Raw genomic sequence first — 19259 nt, 5'->3', positions numbered from 1 at the left:
GCTACCAATAGATCATACAATTCTTACATATTTGTATGTGTATGTACACTACCAGTCAAACGTTTTTGAACACCAGACTCACCAAGCCTGTATTTATTTGATCCAAAGTACAGCAAAACAGTACAATTTGGAAATATTTTTACTATTTAAAATAACTGTTTTCTATTTGAATATCTTTTAAAATGTAACATATTCTTGTGATTTCAAAGCTGAATTTGCAGCATCATTACTCCAGTCACATTCCCTCAGAAATGATTCTAATATTCTGATTTGCTGCTCAAAAATATTTATTATTATGATGTTGAAATCAGCTGAGTAGAATTTTTCAGGTTTCTTTGATGAACAGAAAGATCTGAAGAATAGCATTTACCTGAAATAGAAATCTTTTGTAACATTGTCTCTCTGTCCATCCCTTTTGATCAATTTAAAGCATCCTTGCTAAATAAAAGTATTAATTTCTATCATTTCTTTCCCAAAAAATAAAAACTTATACTCACTCCAAGCTTTTGAATGGTGTAGTGTATAATGTTACAAAAGCTTTTTATTTCAGATAAATGTTGATCTTTGGATCTTCCTATTCATTAAAGAATCCTGAAAAAAATATTGTTTTAAATATTAATGATGATAATACTACTAATAATAAATGTATCTTGAGCAGCAAATCAGCATATTAGAATGATTTCTGAAGGATCATGTGACACTGAAGACTGGAGTAATGATGCTGACAATTTTGCTTTGATCACAGGAATACATTTCATTTGAAAACATATTCAAATAGAAAGCAGTTATTTTAAATATAAAATGTTTCACAATATTACGACTTTTGCTGTATTTTGGATCAAATAAATGCAGGCTTGGCTATATATAAGCATTTTACATTTTTTAAAAACTAATTCTGCCTCTTGTTTGCCCCTCCATTTGAAGAATGGCCTGATTATTTAAAATTTTAAATTCAATTTTGTGAAAAATAAATGTAAAATCTTGGAATGTAAATTCAGTCAGACAATAAAAAGTAATTAATGAGGAAAATTAGGGTTAATAATGCTTCAGACTCATTCGGGGGTCTCATTCAGCTCCCTTTAGCATTTACTTTGAAACAATGTTTACTCGGAAATTGCTAGGAATTTTCTCAAAATAAAAGGCAAGGAACACATTACATTAAACATGAAATTTTAAAGTAGAAATACTTTCATGTAAAACATACTCCAATAACCTGTTTTATTCACAGCTTTGAAAAATCACTTGAGTATGGTGTTAAGCACATTGCATTACAGTATGTCCAAACACAACACTCATTGTGCAGTATTAGTATTTTATTAAAGATTTACATTTGTGTAAAAAAAGGGAGGTGGGGGCACAAGTACACACAATTGTGTTTTAACAGTAATAGAGTGCAAAGCTTCTAAAAATGTAAGCCAAGTCACAGGGTATATACAATATACTAAACTCTTGAAACACTATAAAATCCTACCAGTTCTTTAGCTATCATACAAAAAGTGCATGATGTATTTGTCCAAAATGAGTGGGATCAAACATTGCTTTAGATTGATTGGTCTTTTGTATGCATGAAGACGAACACACATAGTCGCATATTTCGGAGTTCACATTGGCCAGCATGGCAGTAGGTCAATCTCATTGCATACAAGAGGGGGAAAGAAGTTAATGTCAGTTCAGAAAAATGAATAAAGATTCTATCACTGAAAACAGACAGAATTTGCATTTCTCTGAAAGCTGAGGTCAGTCTGTCCTTCGATGAGCCAATTCAGATTCTTGTGTCAGAACATAATTGGTTTTGTGAGGGAAATCAGGTTGCATGAGACTGCAGATCTGGACCGTGAACGCTTGCTGAGGAGAGATTGCTTCCCTAATTTGTCACGCCTGAATGCGTAAATGACACGTCAGGCAGACGGTTCGAAGTTTAAGAGTAGCAGCAGATGATGCACTTGCCAACTTGCCAACAGATGACACTGGTACATTTCAGTACGGACTGGAGTTGTTGATGGGCATTTTTAATTCATAGTCTCTTTGGCTGCTAATCGCTTTTAAAACTTTCTGTCCTCAGTGCAAAATATATGCAAAATGTCATACAACAACCAAAATGTGAACCCCTTTTGCTTTTTAAACAACTTTAAAAGTCAGATAATTGACAGATTAAAAAAAAATTCATCAAGAACTTTAAAAGCCTTAAACACTTTGGGTCAACCGAGACAACTTTGTAAACAAAAACAAAATACAACTTACGTTGATTGAAGGCAAACTGTAACTTAAGTTACCAACTGTTCAGTTGTTTCTTGTATTTTCAGAAGCAACTGCATGTGACCAAAGGAAAAATGAAACCAAGAGAAATCCTTTTAACATATCTTTTTTTTTTATATGAAATAGCTGCCAAAATTGCATATGCTATAATAGATAACATGTACTCTTTACTTATGTTATCACATGATCAAATACAAAGACACTGCCTCCCAGTTAGTATTGAAATGAAAAATATCAAAGCTAATGTAATATTTATAAAACATGCTTTTGTTTTTAATGCCAGAGATAGAATGTACTGGATTGTATTTCATCTAATTATAGCTCTATGATACACAAACATAACACAAAAGTGATCTGCCAAATATAAATGTGAAGAAACGTTTAACTTCTGAGTAATTCCTGATATTGTAATGTGAATTTTGGTGTATATTTGACCAAATGTCTGCAATAAAATTACCTTATATATTGTGTTTGTGCAACTGTTGCTACTGCAAAGGCAGTATTTTATGAAATTAAATGATTTAGGTCAATTTTTGTCATCTAAAATGAGCAAAATGTAAAAATCGAAATATACATAGGCTATAATCTTGTTCTGTATACAATACACAATATTTCTGTTTATAAATGGCATAGATTCTGTAAATCAGCTTTCATCATTTCATATAGTTTGTTCATATTTAAAGGTAAAAATGTCAACTTAAAACACAAGAGCATTATACACCAAATAAAAGTAACAGTCAGACACGTTAAACCTTTAAAATCTCAAGAGGGAATGATGCTAACTCCAAGACAAAATCTTTCTCGATGCCTACCATACTATTGAAATGTCAGTTCAATTATTATTATTGTACATTATTTGTATCTCTTTTAAAAGTTATTGACGACTTGTACACCAGCACATTGGAAAAAAAGGTCAACATTTTCCCACAAACCCCTCCTCTGAGTTTCGGTTTGAGTCCAGAAGTAAAGATGGCTGAGAACATACTTCTGTGTTTATGTCCACAGTAAGGTTTTCAGCATTTTTATTGTCTTTAATGACACGATCCAATATTTTTAGAGATTTGTGTTGGCCAGGGGCTTCTGTTCAGTTCCCTCTCGTACTTGTGTGTTCATACAGGCAGTCTGCAGCAATTTAAAACAAGAAAACATTTAGAAAACATGCGTCCTTTATGTCCTTTAGTCTCTGTACACGCAAGTCTGCCAGAATGAAGGGAGAACGGGTGGAACATCACTCTGATTTGTGACAGTACAGGTCTTTGAGTGCTTTGAGTTCCTCGATGAGAGTTTTGTTCTGGTTCTCCAAAACGGCCACACGGTTCTCCAGACACTTGACATATTCCTTTTTCTTTCGACGGCACTCACGAGCAGCCTCTCTAAAGGGGGAAAATATATTTGAGATCTATTTAGCAGATGTTTTAATGAATCTTTTTGGTCCAAAATGGGGTTGACAAAATAAGTAGTGAAGTATCAGAAATTTCAGGATTCTCTATGTTACAGCAAAAATGCACTATGGAACATCCCTTTATTTAAATATAAATATTACACTAAACATGCCTTTATTTAAAGATAAATGCTATTATACATATTAACAAACAAAATTAAAACAATTAAAATTACATGTATCCTTCAGATACATCCTTTTTGTTGTTGTTGATGTTTTATGTTAATTATATTTTTTCATGAATATTATCAACATAATGAAAAACAGCCAGTATTTTAGGATGCATTTACTACAAATTCTAATTTGTAGTAAATGCATTCTGTTGCCGTCTGTTCGGCGCTACAGAGCACTGAGCACCAGAACGGCCAGACACAGGAACAGTTTCTTCCCTCAGGCAATCCATCTCATGAACACTTGACAATAACTGTGGAACACACACTATTTATTCACTCATACACTTATTTATCTAACACTCATACTCAGTCTACATTTCAATTTGCACATAATATACCTGTACATACATCTGTCTATTGTTATATACCTGTACATACAATTGTCGATTTGTATATTTTTATTCCTTATTTACTTGTTTTATTTTTTCTTTATTTAAATTTTTTATTATCTGTGTTTTGTTCTGTCGCTGTTATTCTGTTACACTGTGGAAGCTTCTGTCACGAAAACAAATTCCTCGTATGTGTAAACATACCTGGCAATAAAGCTCATTCTGATTCTGATTCTAATGCGCAGATCCAATATTTTGACAATCAGATTTCTTTTTTTGTCTCTGTTTTCACATCACACAGGCTATATTTACACTGCCTTGCATACATCTGTCAGAAAGCTCTCAAGTATCGAAATTATCTGTGCAGCTGATACAGTAAAAAGATATTGATATTGTTTATGCTTCTGTTCAAAAGTTAAGATTATAAGAAATGAAGGCCCGGTTTCACAGACAGGGCTTAGACTAAGCCAGGATTAGGGCATGGTTCAATTATGACATTTAAGTAATTTTTATAAACATGCTTAGAAAAAAACATTACTGGGGTGCATCTTGAGACAAAACAAAGGCACTGATATATATTTTAAGATCAATCAGTGCAAGTTTCTTTCAGTTGAAACAGCTAAGACTTACATTTTAGTCTAGGACTAGGCTTAAACCTTGTCTGTCAAACCGGGGGTAATACTTCTATTCAGCAAGGACATATTCAATCGATCAAATCTAAGAGTAAAGACATTGATGTTTTAAAACAAAATGAAATAAATGCTGTTCTTTGAAACATTCTGTTCATCAAAGAATCCTGAAAAAAATTCATCACCGTTTCTACAAAAAATATTAAGCAGTACAACTGTTTTCAACATTGATAATATTAATTAACACTTCTTGATCACACAATCAGCATATTACAATGATTTCTGAAGGATCATGTGACACTGAAGACTGGAGTGATGGCTGCTGAAAATGCAGCTTTCCCATTACAGGAATAAATCCCATTTCAAAATATAATCAAATCAAAAACAGTTATTTTAAATCGTAACAATATTTCACAATATTCCTGTTTTTACTGTATTTTTTAAATCCATCTTTGGTGAGCGTAAGACACTTCATTCAAAAATGTAAAAATTTAAATATTAACAAACCCAAACGGTAATGTACATAAATGAGAGTATCAACAGGCTCAGAATGTATGACCATAAGTGATAAGGCTGACTTTTACCAAAAACCTTTTTTGCGTTTTTACCTGTTCTTCATGAGGCGGACCTCCCTCTTGCGCGTGGCCACTTCAGCACCTCCTTGGCTTGGCAGGGCCGGAGAGGATGCCATGACCACACCTGGAGCAATAGTGCTAGTTGGGGCAGTACGAATTTGATAGGCCTGAACATCTCCAGAAGCAGCTTTAGGACAGACAAAATGCATCCAACAAAAAATTAATCCAAATTCTGACTTAAAGCATAGAATCATGATGGATACCTTTAACACGGAATAGCCCAGAGTAACATAGTAGGGCAAAAAGTTGAAAACAATATACATTTTTGTACTATTTACTAACTTAAGCAATTTCCTGGTTTGTATCCTTAAAGGGGGTCATCAGATGCAAAATTCACTTTACAAGTTGTTTGAACATAAATGTGTGTTGGAAGTGTGTGTACACATCCATCCTATAATGATAAAAATCCACCCAGTGTTTTTTTTTTTAAATCCCCTCTCAAATCAGGCTGTTCTGAGATTCCTGTCAGAATGACGTAGTTCTGCACAGGCCCCTCCCACGATAGTTGATTGACACTAGCGTCTTATCTTAGACCCGCCAATAGCGACAAGAGCGTCTCCGATTAAGCGACTGAGGTGTTTGTTGTTGGATATAATAATGAATATAGCAGTCGTCATTTACTCCCGACATCTGAGCCGCTGAAGACGCAGAGGATTAAGCCTTGTTCACACCAAGAACGATAACTATAAAGATAACGATATTAGCGTCCACACCAGCCAACGGTATCATCTGTTTATTCTAAGCACACGCGCATCTGCCACTTTAAACTCTTGAGCTCGTCACAGCAGGATTGATTCTGATTGGCTGTCAAGTGTTTTTATCGTTCATTAGCTGGAAAAAAAATCTTTCTGAAAGTGATTACAACGATATTGTTTCTCTGTGCCTTTATCGTTATAGCTGTGGTGTGAACTCTGCTATTCTTTAATACTGAGAAAGATTTTTAGAACTATATCTTTATAGTTATCGTGCTTGGTGTGAACGGGCCTTTAACGTTACTTTCGTTTTGAAGGGAATGTGCTGATCCCGATCTGCCTAAATGCGTCTATATTCGCGCGAATCATTCGTGATCCAGCTTCATCAACAGAAGAAGTGAGCATAAGGTTTTTTTATGAATCTTTGCAAATCGCCTTTCCTAATAACGTGCTAGTTAGCCAGTTTCGCGGCTGAAGTTTCCAGTCTGCTCGTCACCCCATGGAAGAGAGGGGCGGGGTCAGCAGAGTTCATTAGCATTTAAAGCAACATGGACTAGAATGGCTTGCTGAAAACAGAGCTGATTTTGACAGGGTAAAAAAGGTGTTTTTACACTACCATTGAGAAATTTTAACCAAAGTATGTTATAGACTTTTCATTAAGACCCTAAAGAATCATATCAACTTGTGGAAAATGGGCATCTGATGACCCTTTTAAAACTGGATTGTATCTTTGTAAAAAAATCAGGGGAAAATAGTCCAGCTCACCTTGTACTACCACTTGATTGCTGGGCACCAGTATCTGTTGACCATCACTGGTCTGGGCATACTGCAGGATGGTGGTCCCCTGCTGGGCTGCTGCTGCATTGGTCATGGTTAGAGTCTGCAATCCCTGCACTCCATCTGTACCATTATTTGCAAGCTGAATGGCTCCACCCTGTGTAATGGCGACTGAAGGAGAAACAGCAATCAAGATGTGGTCTGGTGACAATTTTCCCAAAAATTGGTCTTGATTTGGTGACAAGCTGTGCACATGGAACCAAATATGTTGGGAATTATGGTATAATGGTGCACCAGACATGTTGAGCAGTGCTTATAAAGTGGGAGGTGTAGGTCTGAACCCCAAAATATTTCAAAACTTCAGTCATGGACTTACTGTACTGGCCACTACTGGTCTGATATATTGGAGTTGGCACGGTCACTGTAGTGATGGCAGGCGCAGCGTCCTCCTCGGACTTCTCCTCTTCGATTCTCGGAACTCCTGGAGCGTCTGATGACAGGTCATTCAGGATTTTCCTGTAGATCACAGACAGCTGTTGACGTCAAAATGTCCTTATCTCATGCGAAACCATTGAAGACCGTATACGTACCTATATGAGGGGCGTCTAGAAAGGATCTCTCTTCGTTTTTGAGAGTCGGTCACACTGTCCACTGACTCCTGTGAGTCCTCACTCTCCGCTAATGTGGAAATCTGATCAACAGACAATTCTGTCATATTTAGATCTGACCATAGGCACTAATTTCACATAATTGCATGTTAAGAGAACCATGTGAGGTGAATGGAATACATCAAAAATGAAATGCATTTAAGTTGTCTTACCTGGACAGTCTGCACCTGTGGAGACTGAATGACTGAAGGTTGAGCAATCACTCCATGCACCTGTACTGTTTGACCATTGGGCAGCTGCACCAGGGTGACTGTGGGTGTTGTGACACTAGCGTGTCCGGCAGCCATTGTTACCTATCCAACATCACACACACATTCAAACACAGTCATCCTGTCTCTAATGTCAGACTCTTGATTCAATGTTTTAGCTCTTCATGATTCAAAATAAACAGATTACGATAAGTCCTGAATTCACTACATGGTAGTAAACAATTGATTATGTTCCTACCTGTGCAAGAGTGGCGATTTGGGCCTGTGTGATCTGTTGGTTCTCAGTTTCCGAGACCGCAGTGTCTGCACCCTGCTGGGCATCGGCTCCCGACTCCATGATCATTGAGTTAGCTGGTAAGAAACAGGATGGAAATGACAAAATCTTGAGTTTACATTTTTGCCACAGTAGACAAAAACAATCAATATAACAAGCAAGAGCTGACGATGTTACATAATATTTTTTAATTATCATACATTCTTATATCATGTCATCCCACTGTAAAATTTAATTTAGTGCATGAGTTTCTTTCTTCTGCTGAACACACACCAAAAAAAAAAAAAGTAGAATGTTAGTTAATGGCCCACATTGTTCAAAATATATTATTTTGTGTTCAACAGAATAAAGAAACTCAGGTTTGGAAGAAATAAATGATGGTTAACTATCCCATTAACATCCTACAAAACAATTAATTAAACTTAATTATTAATTCTAATAATACTTAATTATTACACTTAATTATGTTGTCATTTGCTAATTTCTGTGATTGGTTCATGTGAGCGTCATCTTGCTAAAGAGGAGAGACTCGGGAGATAATCATTTTAAAATGATTATAATAATAATGATGATCATTTTAATAAACACTGCAATAATCTATGCAAAAATAAAAAATTGTATTTCATGGTGACTTGAATTACATAAATGATTAATATATGTTAAAGCTGCAGTCCTTAGGTTTTGCCTCTTTGTCGCCATCTCTGTTTGAAAACCTGGAATTGGAGCTGTGTGCGGAATTATCTAGCTTACATGGGTTGTGAGTGGGCACGGCTCCAGCGCGGATGAATCTAATGTTCTGAAGAGCATGTGTGGCTGTCAGTCATCGCACCGATGTGGATATTTACTGCATTTCGCAATCACAGATTCTAGCCTACATCTTGGAATATGACCCAAATAAGAATTTTCACCGTATATTGCCATCTGAACAAGTAACAAGTCTGCCACGTTTGTTCTGACCAACTGAGGAAAAAAGCATTACCATAAATCTTGCTACCAGTGGTGATTAAATCTAAAGATCGGTTAGCTTATATCACATCAAACCGTTCAAATTATTATTATTGTTATACTTTATTCTCAAATGATTAATGTTAACAACATCAACATGGTGACTATGAGTATAGTGTGTATTAGCGTGTAGATTTCAATTTCTGCACAGTCTAATTGTCATACTCTTCGAATTTCATATTCAGAAATAATTTTAACCCAAAAAGTTAATTATGCTCCCTTCGAACTGGTTTTCTTTAAAATACAAATCTTTGTAATCCCAGGCTATCTGTAATCAGAAGCACATTTAAAACTGGAATATAATTAAATTTCATTCACATGTGTTTCATAAACACATAGTCCTTTATGGATTACAATCTGCCATCAAAATGATACATTTAATTATTCTGGCTGCTGTGAGAAAAGGCTATAAACGATCAGCCACCTGCAGGATCCTCACATGCCATAGCCTAGTAGCCGGGACAACTTCTTTATGTTTACAGACGTGACATAATGACACAGTGCCATGCTCGAATTTCCCGCGAAAAATTTCCTTACTTTTGGGCTAAAGTAAGGCGATGGTTTTGAACACTGATTGGTTATGTACTTGCTCAAATATTGATTTCGCATCATTTTTAACCAAAAAAAAAGTTACGGACTGCAGCTTTAAGTAAGTTCATTCCTGTTTATCAACACTACTTTCACAGTCTCAACCTGAAACTTTGGATGTGGCATTGTAGATGAATGTACCTATAAGAGGGAAACCCCGACAAAAATGTTACACCGTCCACTGACTCTGGCAAGTCTTCACTCTCTGCTACTGCAGAAATCTGATCAGACAGACACAGAAAAGTTACTATACTAGGCAGTAACTTTGACATTTCTACTTTGAAATCATCCTCCATAATACTGAGGGAAAACCTCGGCAAACACTGTTGTTGGCATACAGTATCTGACAAAAATGAAGTAATGACATCAAACGTGACATTAAAGGAATAGTTCACCAAAATGAATACTCTGTCATCATTTACTCACACTTAAGTTGTTTCAAACTGGTTTAAGTTTCTTTTTTTAACATAAAAGTTGGGTAGAATATAGGTAACTGATGGTTCATGGTCCCCACTGACTCAAAAATACTATGCAAGTCAATGGGGACCATCAAATGTTTAGTTACACAAAATATCTTCTGTGTTCTGCAGAAGGAAGACATTCATACAAGTTTGAAACAACTTGAGGGTGAGTAAATTACAATCTCAATAGTGTAACTGTTGCAATGTAAAAATACCACTGCTTCATGGCATCCTGGTGCCATCACATTCATTGCAATGCTATAAAAATCACTGCATCCAAGCCAGTGGTATTGTAATACTACTTGGTATCATAATATAGTTTAGCTGGTATAATATTGTAACATGATAAGAATATGAAAACTCAACCCAAACAAAGTTTAATATCCACTAAAATGTCTAGTCCAGTTTTATGAGACAAGCAAATGAAAATGAAGCTCTAGACTTTCTTGGAAAGGGAAGCTAATTTTAGAATACACAAATATAGCCACACATTAGTTAAGTTTGACTAAATCGTTCCTGTGCTGCAACTCTATATGGAGTTTTAATTTAATAATTTGACATTACGTCGGAAATAAGGGGGCAAATTTCCTGCACTCGAGACAAGCTCTGTTATGAATCAATACAATGGCCGTTTGGTCTAAAAACTGAGACGGCAACACTGCACGTCCATTGATAAACGGTTTTCCCAGAAACCGTTCTTGTCCAGGGAAGAAACTCCATCAAATATGTCTTGTCTTCATTTAGTTGCTAAATTTAAGATACAGAAACAAACTGGTGAATCCTTGCTGAACATTTTTACGTTAAGGATACAGTGAACTCTGACCTTTGATGCTTTAGCACAGAATATTGGCAGGTCTCTCTTGACACATATGCCTACATAGGGCGATGCAATGCATTACAGTTCACAGTAAAAATGAATCAAAATCCCAGTGTGAATTTAGAGAGTTTGTAGGTTCTCATTAAATAAAGTCCCAGTGTGTAACCCCAAGGTGCTCTGAAAATCTTTATTTCTGCATTGGTCTACAATAACATCTAATATTAAAGTGTAAAATTACTAGTGCACTGGCCAGTGATAAAAAATTAAGTACTGCAATAAAGGTGTCATCATATAGCTTTTTTTTATTGAAAGTGTATCACAATATGCTGTGAATGCAGTCCTGGCTTCCCTTGACTGTTCAGCATTTGTAGATTTTGGAGTGCCTGACCTCCAGGCCTCTTCCTCTGGAGAGGAACAGTTGGATTAATTTACCCCATATATAGCTAGCAAGGCTATAGGTTTTCATAAATGAACATGCGACTGGCTTCAGCCCTCTTGGATACAAATCCCACTCACACTGGAGGCTAAAGCTTTCACAGTTGAGGAAAGTGGTGCTTGCAATATCCCACCACAATTTTTATATAACATGCTTTTTTTTTTCAAATTTAACATCACAAACAATAATGCAACTTCCAGACTCAATTACAAAAAAAAGAAGAAAAAAATGAACAAAACAAAAAATATCAAAAAGATATCAATAAAAAAAGAAGATTTTCAAAAACAGTTTAAACAGCTTTTTTATTTGCCATTGGCCGAACCAACAAACAGTCCCCTAAAATTGTCACATTATACTCAGCTTAAAAAAAAAATTTAAATAGAAAAATCTTATACCACCAAACTAAACAATGCTAGTAAGATCATTCAAATATCATAATGTTTTGTGATTATATAATATGAATATATAATGATAAAATAAATATATTAGAAATAACACCATGTTTTATTACCATTAGTGGCTGTTTTTTAATTGTATGTGAAACAATAAGGCCAATAAAGCACTTTCAAAAAAGTAAAAGATGAGAAAGGGAGACAGCGAGCTCCAGCATGGCAGAAAGCATGAACTGACAGTAATGTGATCTCATGACGTTCAGAGTCTATGTGGTTTGATTGGTCATGCATGGTTCTCCCTCTACTTTTCAAATCCTATTTTCTGCCAGATTTATTATTCTAGGAAGCATGTAGCTGTTGTGCATTTATATATCTTTACATCTAAAACTATAAAGACAGCCTTAAGACAGCCTTAAGCTTATTTGCTTTTTTTGGCATTGTAGACAGATCAGGAGTAATGTCTTAAAATTCATAATCAAGTTGACTTGTATTCGAATAGATCTGTGGAATTTAATATAAAAATATGCAATACAGTACTGCATTTATTAGTCATATGCAATGTATAGAAGGTAAAAAGTTTTCAATATTGTGTATAAAAATGTATTTGCTTGAGGGTGTGCAATCACAGCACTTAGAATAGTATACAATGAAACAATGCAATAATAACCCAATCCTAAAGATCTGCAATCTAATCTGTGTGTCCAATAAATCGCACAATGCATCAAGGACATCAGAGAAGATTAAATTATTCCTGAATGAATGATATAAGAGTATTACACTCTGAATCCACCCAGCAGCACACATTTTTGTCTAGCCAGTGTGTAAAAGAAGCCAACAAGACAGGGGAAAACCCACATATATGATCTGCACAGATGCATTGAGAAACCCAGAGATGTTGTGCATCCATATTTCCCTGCATTTTAAATGATCAGCCATGCATTAAGATTTCCAACCCTGGGTTTGTGCTGCTCTCCCGTTTGCCTTCCCTCCCTCTGCATGCAACAACCACAGCCGCCATGATCTCTTTGTTTCCAACGGGCCGAACCCAAACCAGACTCTTATGCCATTCGGGACGAGCCCTTTCCCTCCGGACACTTGTCTCCCCTTACCGATACAGACTCCCTCCGTCACTCTCGAGCCCTCGGAGCTCCACTTTTATTCAGGCCGACACGTAAGAGACCGCGTCAGGCTACACCTCCGTCGCGTCACCGAGAGCAACAACACAGAGAACGAGACGAAAATCCGATCATCAACCGCACTGCACTGAGCGAGAGCTGCCGAGAGCGTGGCGGGAAAAGTCGAGTGGGAACGGAAATAGACGAAGCGCTGCCGAAGCTTAACGAAACAGTGCGAATACGACATATTTGAGCAAGACTTGTAAATAAATCTCGGCAAATGTTTTTAAAACGGAACATTGTTCAGCGTACATAAAACTACCGAATAAATATCAAATTATAAAAGCTAGTTTCACAGCCTGGCTAAACTGGTGTTCAGCTCGTTTCAGCTTGCCCAGCTGAAAATTTCTTAAATTCCTTTAAAACCAGCCAAAAGACAGCTTGACCAGGCTTGGATCAGCTGGAACCATCAAACCATCTTATCTCTGGTGAAAATAATAGCTTAAACCAGCATATTTCATTAGAATGCTTTGCAATCCATCATATGCAAAATATTGCAGTAGGTCATGTTCATCAATTAATATTTAATTCAACATAAATTATCAAGACAGAAAAGACAAAGCACCCCTATTATTAGCACTATGGTCGACTTTGGCTTTTCCAAACGAATATGCAGGTTTGGCAAACACACTGTCATTGTAGAAGAGGGAGAAGAATAACATGATCGACAATTTTGTTAAATTGCTATATTCTTAATAAATGACAGTACGTGAATTCATAGCATATCCTAGAAATGTATTAACGTCAGAAAAAGATGGTTTACATTTCTCTTTAGAGGTGAACATGAAATACAGTGACTTCTGGAGCCACAGTGCAGAACATATTAATAATAATAATAGTCTAATAATAATAATAATAAATCCAGATAGAGAAACACTCAAAATGAAATAAAACCTCCTAACTTCAAAACTAGGAACAGCAATTATATTCAAATTTAATTCTAATGGCAGACAATAGAGAACTGTATAATATCGAGTCCATAAATGTATTAGCTGAATGTTTATTGTGTCGTGATATTGTTTGTATATGATGGTGATTCAATTTAATAAATTGCATTTTGACCTAAATGGATGACTCAATGTTTTTTTGAGGTTTGAAAAAATACATGCTGTCACAAAGCAAAAAAAAAAAAAAAAGCCTCAGAAAATCAACCCTTGGGGCAAATATTGCCCTTTAATAATAAATTTTTTTTGGTATCAATATACACTACAGAAAATATACAACATACATCGATATACAATAAACTCGTTATACACAATACACAGAGTACACACAAACTAGACAACAAGCTGCATGAAAAAGTCTTTCAGCCTTTTTGCCCACAGCGGAGCATCTGCCAAACAAATGAAACCAGTGATGTTGCCTGTCTGGATTCTTTCCACGCAAGTTTGTAGTGTTCATGCTGGCTGTTTTGAGTCTCCTAGGAAGTATTGGGCCTTATTCAACATAAGGAGGAACAATGGTCACTGGACACCATGAAGTCTAAAATTACTTCTTGGGTTTTACTGATATTAAGAGACAAATTGTTATTGCTTCACCAGAGCACACGGGTCTTAGCTGTTTTGTTTGTTTTGAAGAGTTCATTTGCAAAAACATAACTCTGTTTTTAACAGTTTTCAAAAATCATGTTTTTTCAGATTAATCTCAATCAAACTGCAGTTGGGTTATTTTGATTAGGTAAAAAATAACTTAAAAATACAGCTAACTAACAATAAAACACAGTAAAAACATGATAACATCATAAAAAACATGATTTTTGAAAAAAAAAAAAACAGTTATCTATTTTTGCAAATAAACTCTTCATTGTCAATGGGCAGCATTTCAAATTGTATTATTATCAGTATTATACGGTTAATAAATATGATAGAGAATAGTGTATTATAATCTTTCAGCTGTATACTGTAGGCCTATGTGCATTTTGCAGATCAATTTAATAAATAAATAAATATTTAAATTTGATTTATTTATTCATTTGTTTATTTAACCTTGGACACAATTACATTTCTCTGAAATTCTCTTGTGTGAAATGTTCCAATTTTGAAGAGTTACACAAAGTCACACACTGAACACATGGGGGCAGGAGTAAACCTCTTTTGAGAGAAAACTCATCTTTTTCTCCTCAATCTGCATCGTGTCGCAGCCGCTCCGAAGTCTTCCTGAAAGGGGCAGCATTTACGCAATTTTTCAACATGCACTCAATAACCCCTCTCTCTGAATGGCTGTGGGTTTGGGGTGTGTGAGTTTATTCGTGTGGCAGCCCTTTTTATAATCCTCCAGATGCCCGTTTGGTGTGCTTTATCTGTTTAATAGCGCTTTACTGCTACAAGCCATAAAACCTGCTTTTTATTGTGACATGAAGCACATTGTTTGGGGAATTGACCGTCTTGTTAATGAACAACCATGAATTTGTGCTCGGTGGATGTCTTCAGGGGAAAAGTGACAAATCTGTGCAATATGTGAAATTATCTTTACGAGGCTGCGTGGGCTGACAGTAGACCTATAGAGTGATGATAAGGGGAAACTCTTGTGATATACAACAAAATCAATAAAAGAATTTGCTCCGTTATCACAACGCCAGCACGTTAAAATTGCTCACGTCGTGCACGCCGCTCAGCCCTGATGATACAGAGGCAATGGCGGCTGTTATTGAAAACATAAATCTAGAAGAAAGCATCTTTTGTAAAGCTATTCTCACTTTCCAGTGATTTTTATGCTGTTTTTGTATAACCGTTCCAATGTGTATGAGGTTGACCTTGAAAAAGAACTACATTCAGAGTTGGCCATAGAGACTCTCTCCTCCCCTCCTCCTCCTCTTTTTCACCCCCTCCTCCCTCCTCCACCTTCTTCTCTCCTTTGAGCTCCTGCTGCGCATCATCCCTCGAGTGAACACGCACTCTCGCTCAGTCTCTTGTCTGAGTCTGGCACGGTTGTATCTCCTCTCAGCCTAAGAGGACCCATTAGGATAAGCAGGACTTAGTGTGCTTGAGTTTTGGGGAACTGTTCCACTGATGGTGCAGTGAGGGGGCTCAAGGTAAAAAAAAAAAAATAAATAAGATATACAACAAAATCAATAAAAGAATTTGCTCCGTTATCACAACGCCAGCACGTTAAAATTGCTCACGTCGTGCACGCCGCTCAGCCCTGATGATACAGAGGCAATGGCGGCTGTTATTGAAAACATAAATCTAGAAGAAAGCATCTTTTGTAAAGCTATTCTCACTTTCCAGTGATTTTTATGCTGTTTTTGTATAACCGTTCCAATGTGTATGAGGTTGACCTTGAAAAAGAACTACATTCAGAGTTGGCCATAGAGACTCTCTCCTCCCCTCCTCCTCCTCTTTTTCACCCCCTCCTCCCTCCTCCACCTTCTTCTCTCCTTTGAGCTCCTGCTGCGCATCATCCCTCGAGTGAACACGCACTCTCGCTCAGTCTCTTGTCTGAGTCTGGCACGGTTGTATCTCCTCTCAGCCTAAGAGGACCCATTAGGATAAGCAGGACTTAGTGTGCTTGAGTTTTGGGGAACTGTTCCACTGATGGTGCAGTGAGGGGGCTCAAGGTAAAAAAAATTAAATAAAATGAAAAAAGAAAGAGAGAGAGCGAGAATGAAAAGAATACGTGATACATTAAAGTCTTTTCAGTACTGCAAACCCTGCACATCACCAAATGAAAAGTCATCAAACGTCGTCAGAGGAAGCAGAGGAGCCGGTGGCTAGTTGTGCTACATTTGTGATGTGAGACATACAGGGCTTCAAACACTGCTACTCGGGCTGTGATTCGTAAAGTTTTATTAATGAAAAGTTAACAAATTAAGTCTGTGATCATCTTATTTGCATCTTATAGAAAATTGTCTTCAACATAGTCATTCAAAAAGAATCAGGAAAATGCTAATGTCTTTAGCACTTAATGGCCTATCGTTGGAATTGCAGATTGGGTTTTATTCACTGATTTATATTCAACTAATTATGCAACCCAAACAATTCGAGGAAACAAGACTGAGCTCTCCCAGTCGAGCAGCAGCCCACACTGTATCGTGATTTAACACAGACTCGTGGAAGGTAATGACAGCTCTGAGTCAGTGTCAGAAATTAACTTTCAGGAAAGAGGTGACATTTTCCTTTCAGGGGGGTTTTTATACACTCTTAAAATGAAGGTTCTTTATTGGAATCTGTGGATCCATTAGGAAACTTTAACATCCACAGAACCTTTCCATTGCACAAAAGGTTCTTTATAGTGCAAAAAGGTTATTTAGATTAAAATGTTCTTCACACTAAGATAAAAATGGTTCTTTTAAGAACTGTTTGGGAACCAAAACTGGTTCGTCTATGTCATAGCTGCATAAACCTCTTGCAGCGTATTATATAATTCAATCAACATGAACTTAATATATTGTTGCATTAGCGTATAAATGTATTAATACATGAACTTAAAGAAGTTCAAAGTCAAAGTTGTTTAGTCAAAGTTTTTGGCCAAAAATAGAATATAAAGCATTTCACAAATAAAATCAAGAGGAATTCATCACTGTGACATTCACTTTTTTGTTTCATGTTTTCTAAGCTCTTCTTAATTTCTGACCCTTCTCTGAATACACAAATGAACTTTAGACATTATTTTTTCCCAATACGCACACAGTAGAATCACAAGAAAATTGAACTAAAAAGATGTAATGGTTTTTACGTCATACATTTCTTCGTTCTATTATTTTAAACATGGAAAAGTTGTTTTTTATTGATAAGCAATGGACTTTTACTCTTATGCAGTGGGTATGTACACCAGTTCTCAGTGATGTCTTTTTCTCTCTTGTTTGTGTCTGCAGTGTTGATACCGGTAGACTCAGAGAAAGTAAGAGCCACAGTTTTTATTGATGCGTGGGCTCAAAGGCTGCCTCAGTGTAGCTGTCAGTGAAGTTGCACTTGCTTTTTATATTGTGCTGTTCCTTATAATAGGCACTAGAACTGCAATGGTGACAACAGTAAACAGAGTAGATAGAGATTTTGTATACCCGGAGGAAATTTCATTGGCCTTTTCTGTTGTTTAAACACAAAGTTGGTAGTGCCTGCAAAGTACAACTCAGAGCCCCCACAGAAACATCCATTTGAATATGTAATATGTAAATCCACATCAAGTTACCAGACAAAATATGTATAACAAAATGTATCAAGCACTGGATGAAGCATTTGGATAGCTTTATGCAGAGTTCTCCCCCTTTTCTCTACACCTTGGGAACCGTTCAGAAGGGGAATATGAACACAAAGGTGTTTTTATTAATAAGTAAGCCATAAAAAGCTTTGTGGCTTGGGATCTTCTTTGACATCTCAGGACGATGTTTCCTTGAGCAGCCTGACCTCTTCTGATCTTAATATCTCTGGTAAGATGTTGTGTGTGTGTGTATGGGTGTTTGAGTAATAACTGTCTGTGCTCGGGAGCGAAGGAGGATGGCGCAGTCGTAAACAACGAAGCATGAGCACCGAGGTCTGCGTTTCTATTTTTACCGCTGCGCAGGAGGAAGCAGCATGGAAATGCAATCGCTGCATAATGTATGGCCCCTGTGGAGCGGCACTGGGGTGTTACACAACCAGGTGCTCCCTCTAGACCTGAGCATCATGCTGTGCTGACCGAACCCTAGCTTTAGACCCAGTTTACATCTAATGGGAGGTGTGAAGTGCAAGCCTCGCTGGATATTAATTCAAAGTTAGTACAAACCTCAGTAGATGTTTGTTTTAAATGGACTAAGTTGTCAGAATTCAAGGCAGTATGCTCTTCGAGGGCAATAAAAGTTTGTAAAAGTCTGCACTGCACTGAGGCATCGACTGAGGCAGATACAGACACATGCTCCATTAATATTCACAGGGGAAATGCAGCAGAAATGCTCTGTTAGCTTCATTCGTCTTATCCTAAGCCGTTCACATCATGACAGTTATTCTGTATCAGTGCCTGTGTATGGAACGTTAACCCAGAAACAAGGTGTTTGCCAGTCTATGGACAGGCTACTACAGACAAAGAGAGGGCCTAAAACACAAGGTTAGTCTATTTAGATTAAAATGTTCTTCACACTAAGATAAAAATGGTTCTTTTAAGAACTGTTTGGGAACCAAAACTGGTTTGTCTATGTCATAGCTGCATAAACCTCTTGCAGCGTATTATATAATTCAATCAACATGAACTTAATATATTGTTGCATTAGCGTATAAATGTATTAATACATGAACTTAAAGAAGTTCAAAGTCAAAGTTGTTTAGTCAAAGTTTTTGGCCAAAAATAGAATATAAAGCCTACGCATTTCACAAATAAAATCAAGAGGAATT

The 19259-nt window shown here is 36.6% G+C and overlaps 1 protein-coding gene across 2 annotated transcripts; it reads right to left on the bottom strand.

Moving 5' to 3' along the window:
• Positions 1-1303: 1303 nt before the first annotated feature.
• LOC107551947 (cyclic AMP-responsive element-binding protein 1-like) lies at positions 1304-13021 on the bottom strand. Of its 2 annotated transcripts, XM_016233746.1 has the most exons (9): positions 12892-13021; positions 9818-9897; positions 8048-8160; positions 7753-7893; positions 7523-7623; positions 7309-7448; positions 6921-7103; positions 5437-5590; positions 1304-3629 (listed from the first exon to the last, which is right to left on the bottom strand). In XM_016233746.1, exons 3-9 carry the CDS (start codon positions 8150-8152, stop codon positions 3485-3487), a joined length of 969 nt encoding a protein of 322 aa, XP_016089232.1. In that variant the 5' UTR covers positions 8153-8160; positions 9818-9897; positions 12892-13021; the 3' UTR covers positions 1304-3484. The 2 variants fall into 2 exon arrangements, with proteins under 2 accessions (XP_016089232.1, XP_016089233.1); XM_016233747.1 differs by lacking the exon at positions 9818-9897.
• Positions 13022-19259: the final 6238 nt, after the last annotated feature.

The sequence above is a fragment of the Sinocyclocheilus grahami genome, unplaced genomic scaffold (genome assembly GCF_001515645.1).
Source record: "Sinocyclocheilus grahami isolate Dianchi unplaced genomic scaffold, SAMN03320097.WGS_v1.1 scaffold438.1, whole genome shotgun sequence".
In the NCBI taxonomy this organism is placed as follows: domain Eukaryota; kingdom Metazoa; phylum Chordata; class Actinopteri; order Cypriniformes; family Cyprinidae; genus Sinocyclocheilus; species Sinocyclocheilus grahami.
The sequence above is the reverse complement of the archived record's forward strand: the minus strand, read 5'-3'. Positions and strand labels throughout refer to the sequence as shown.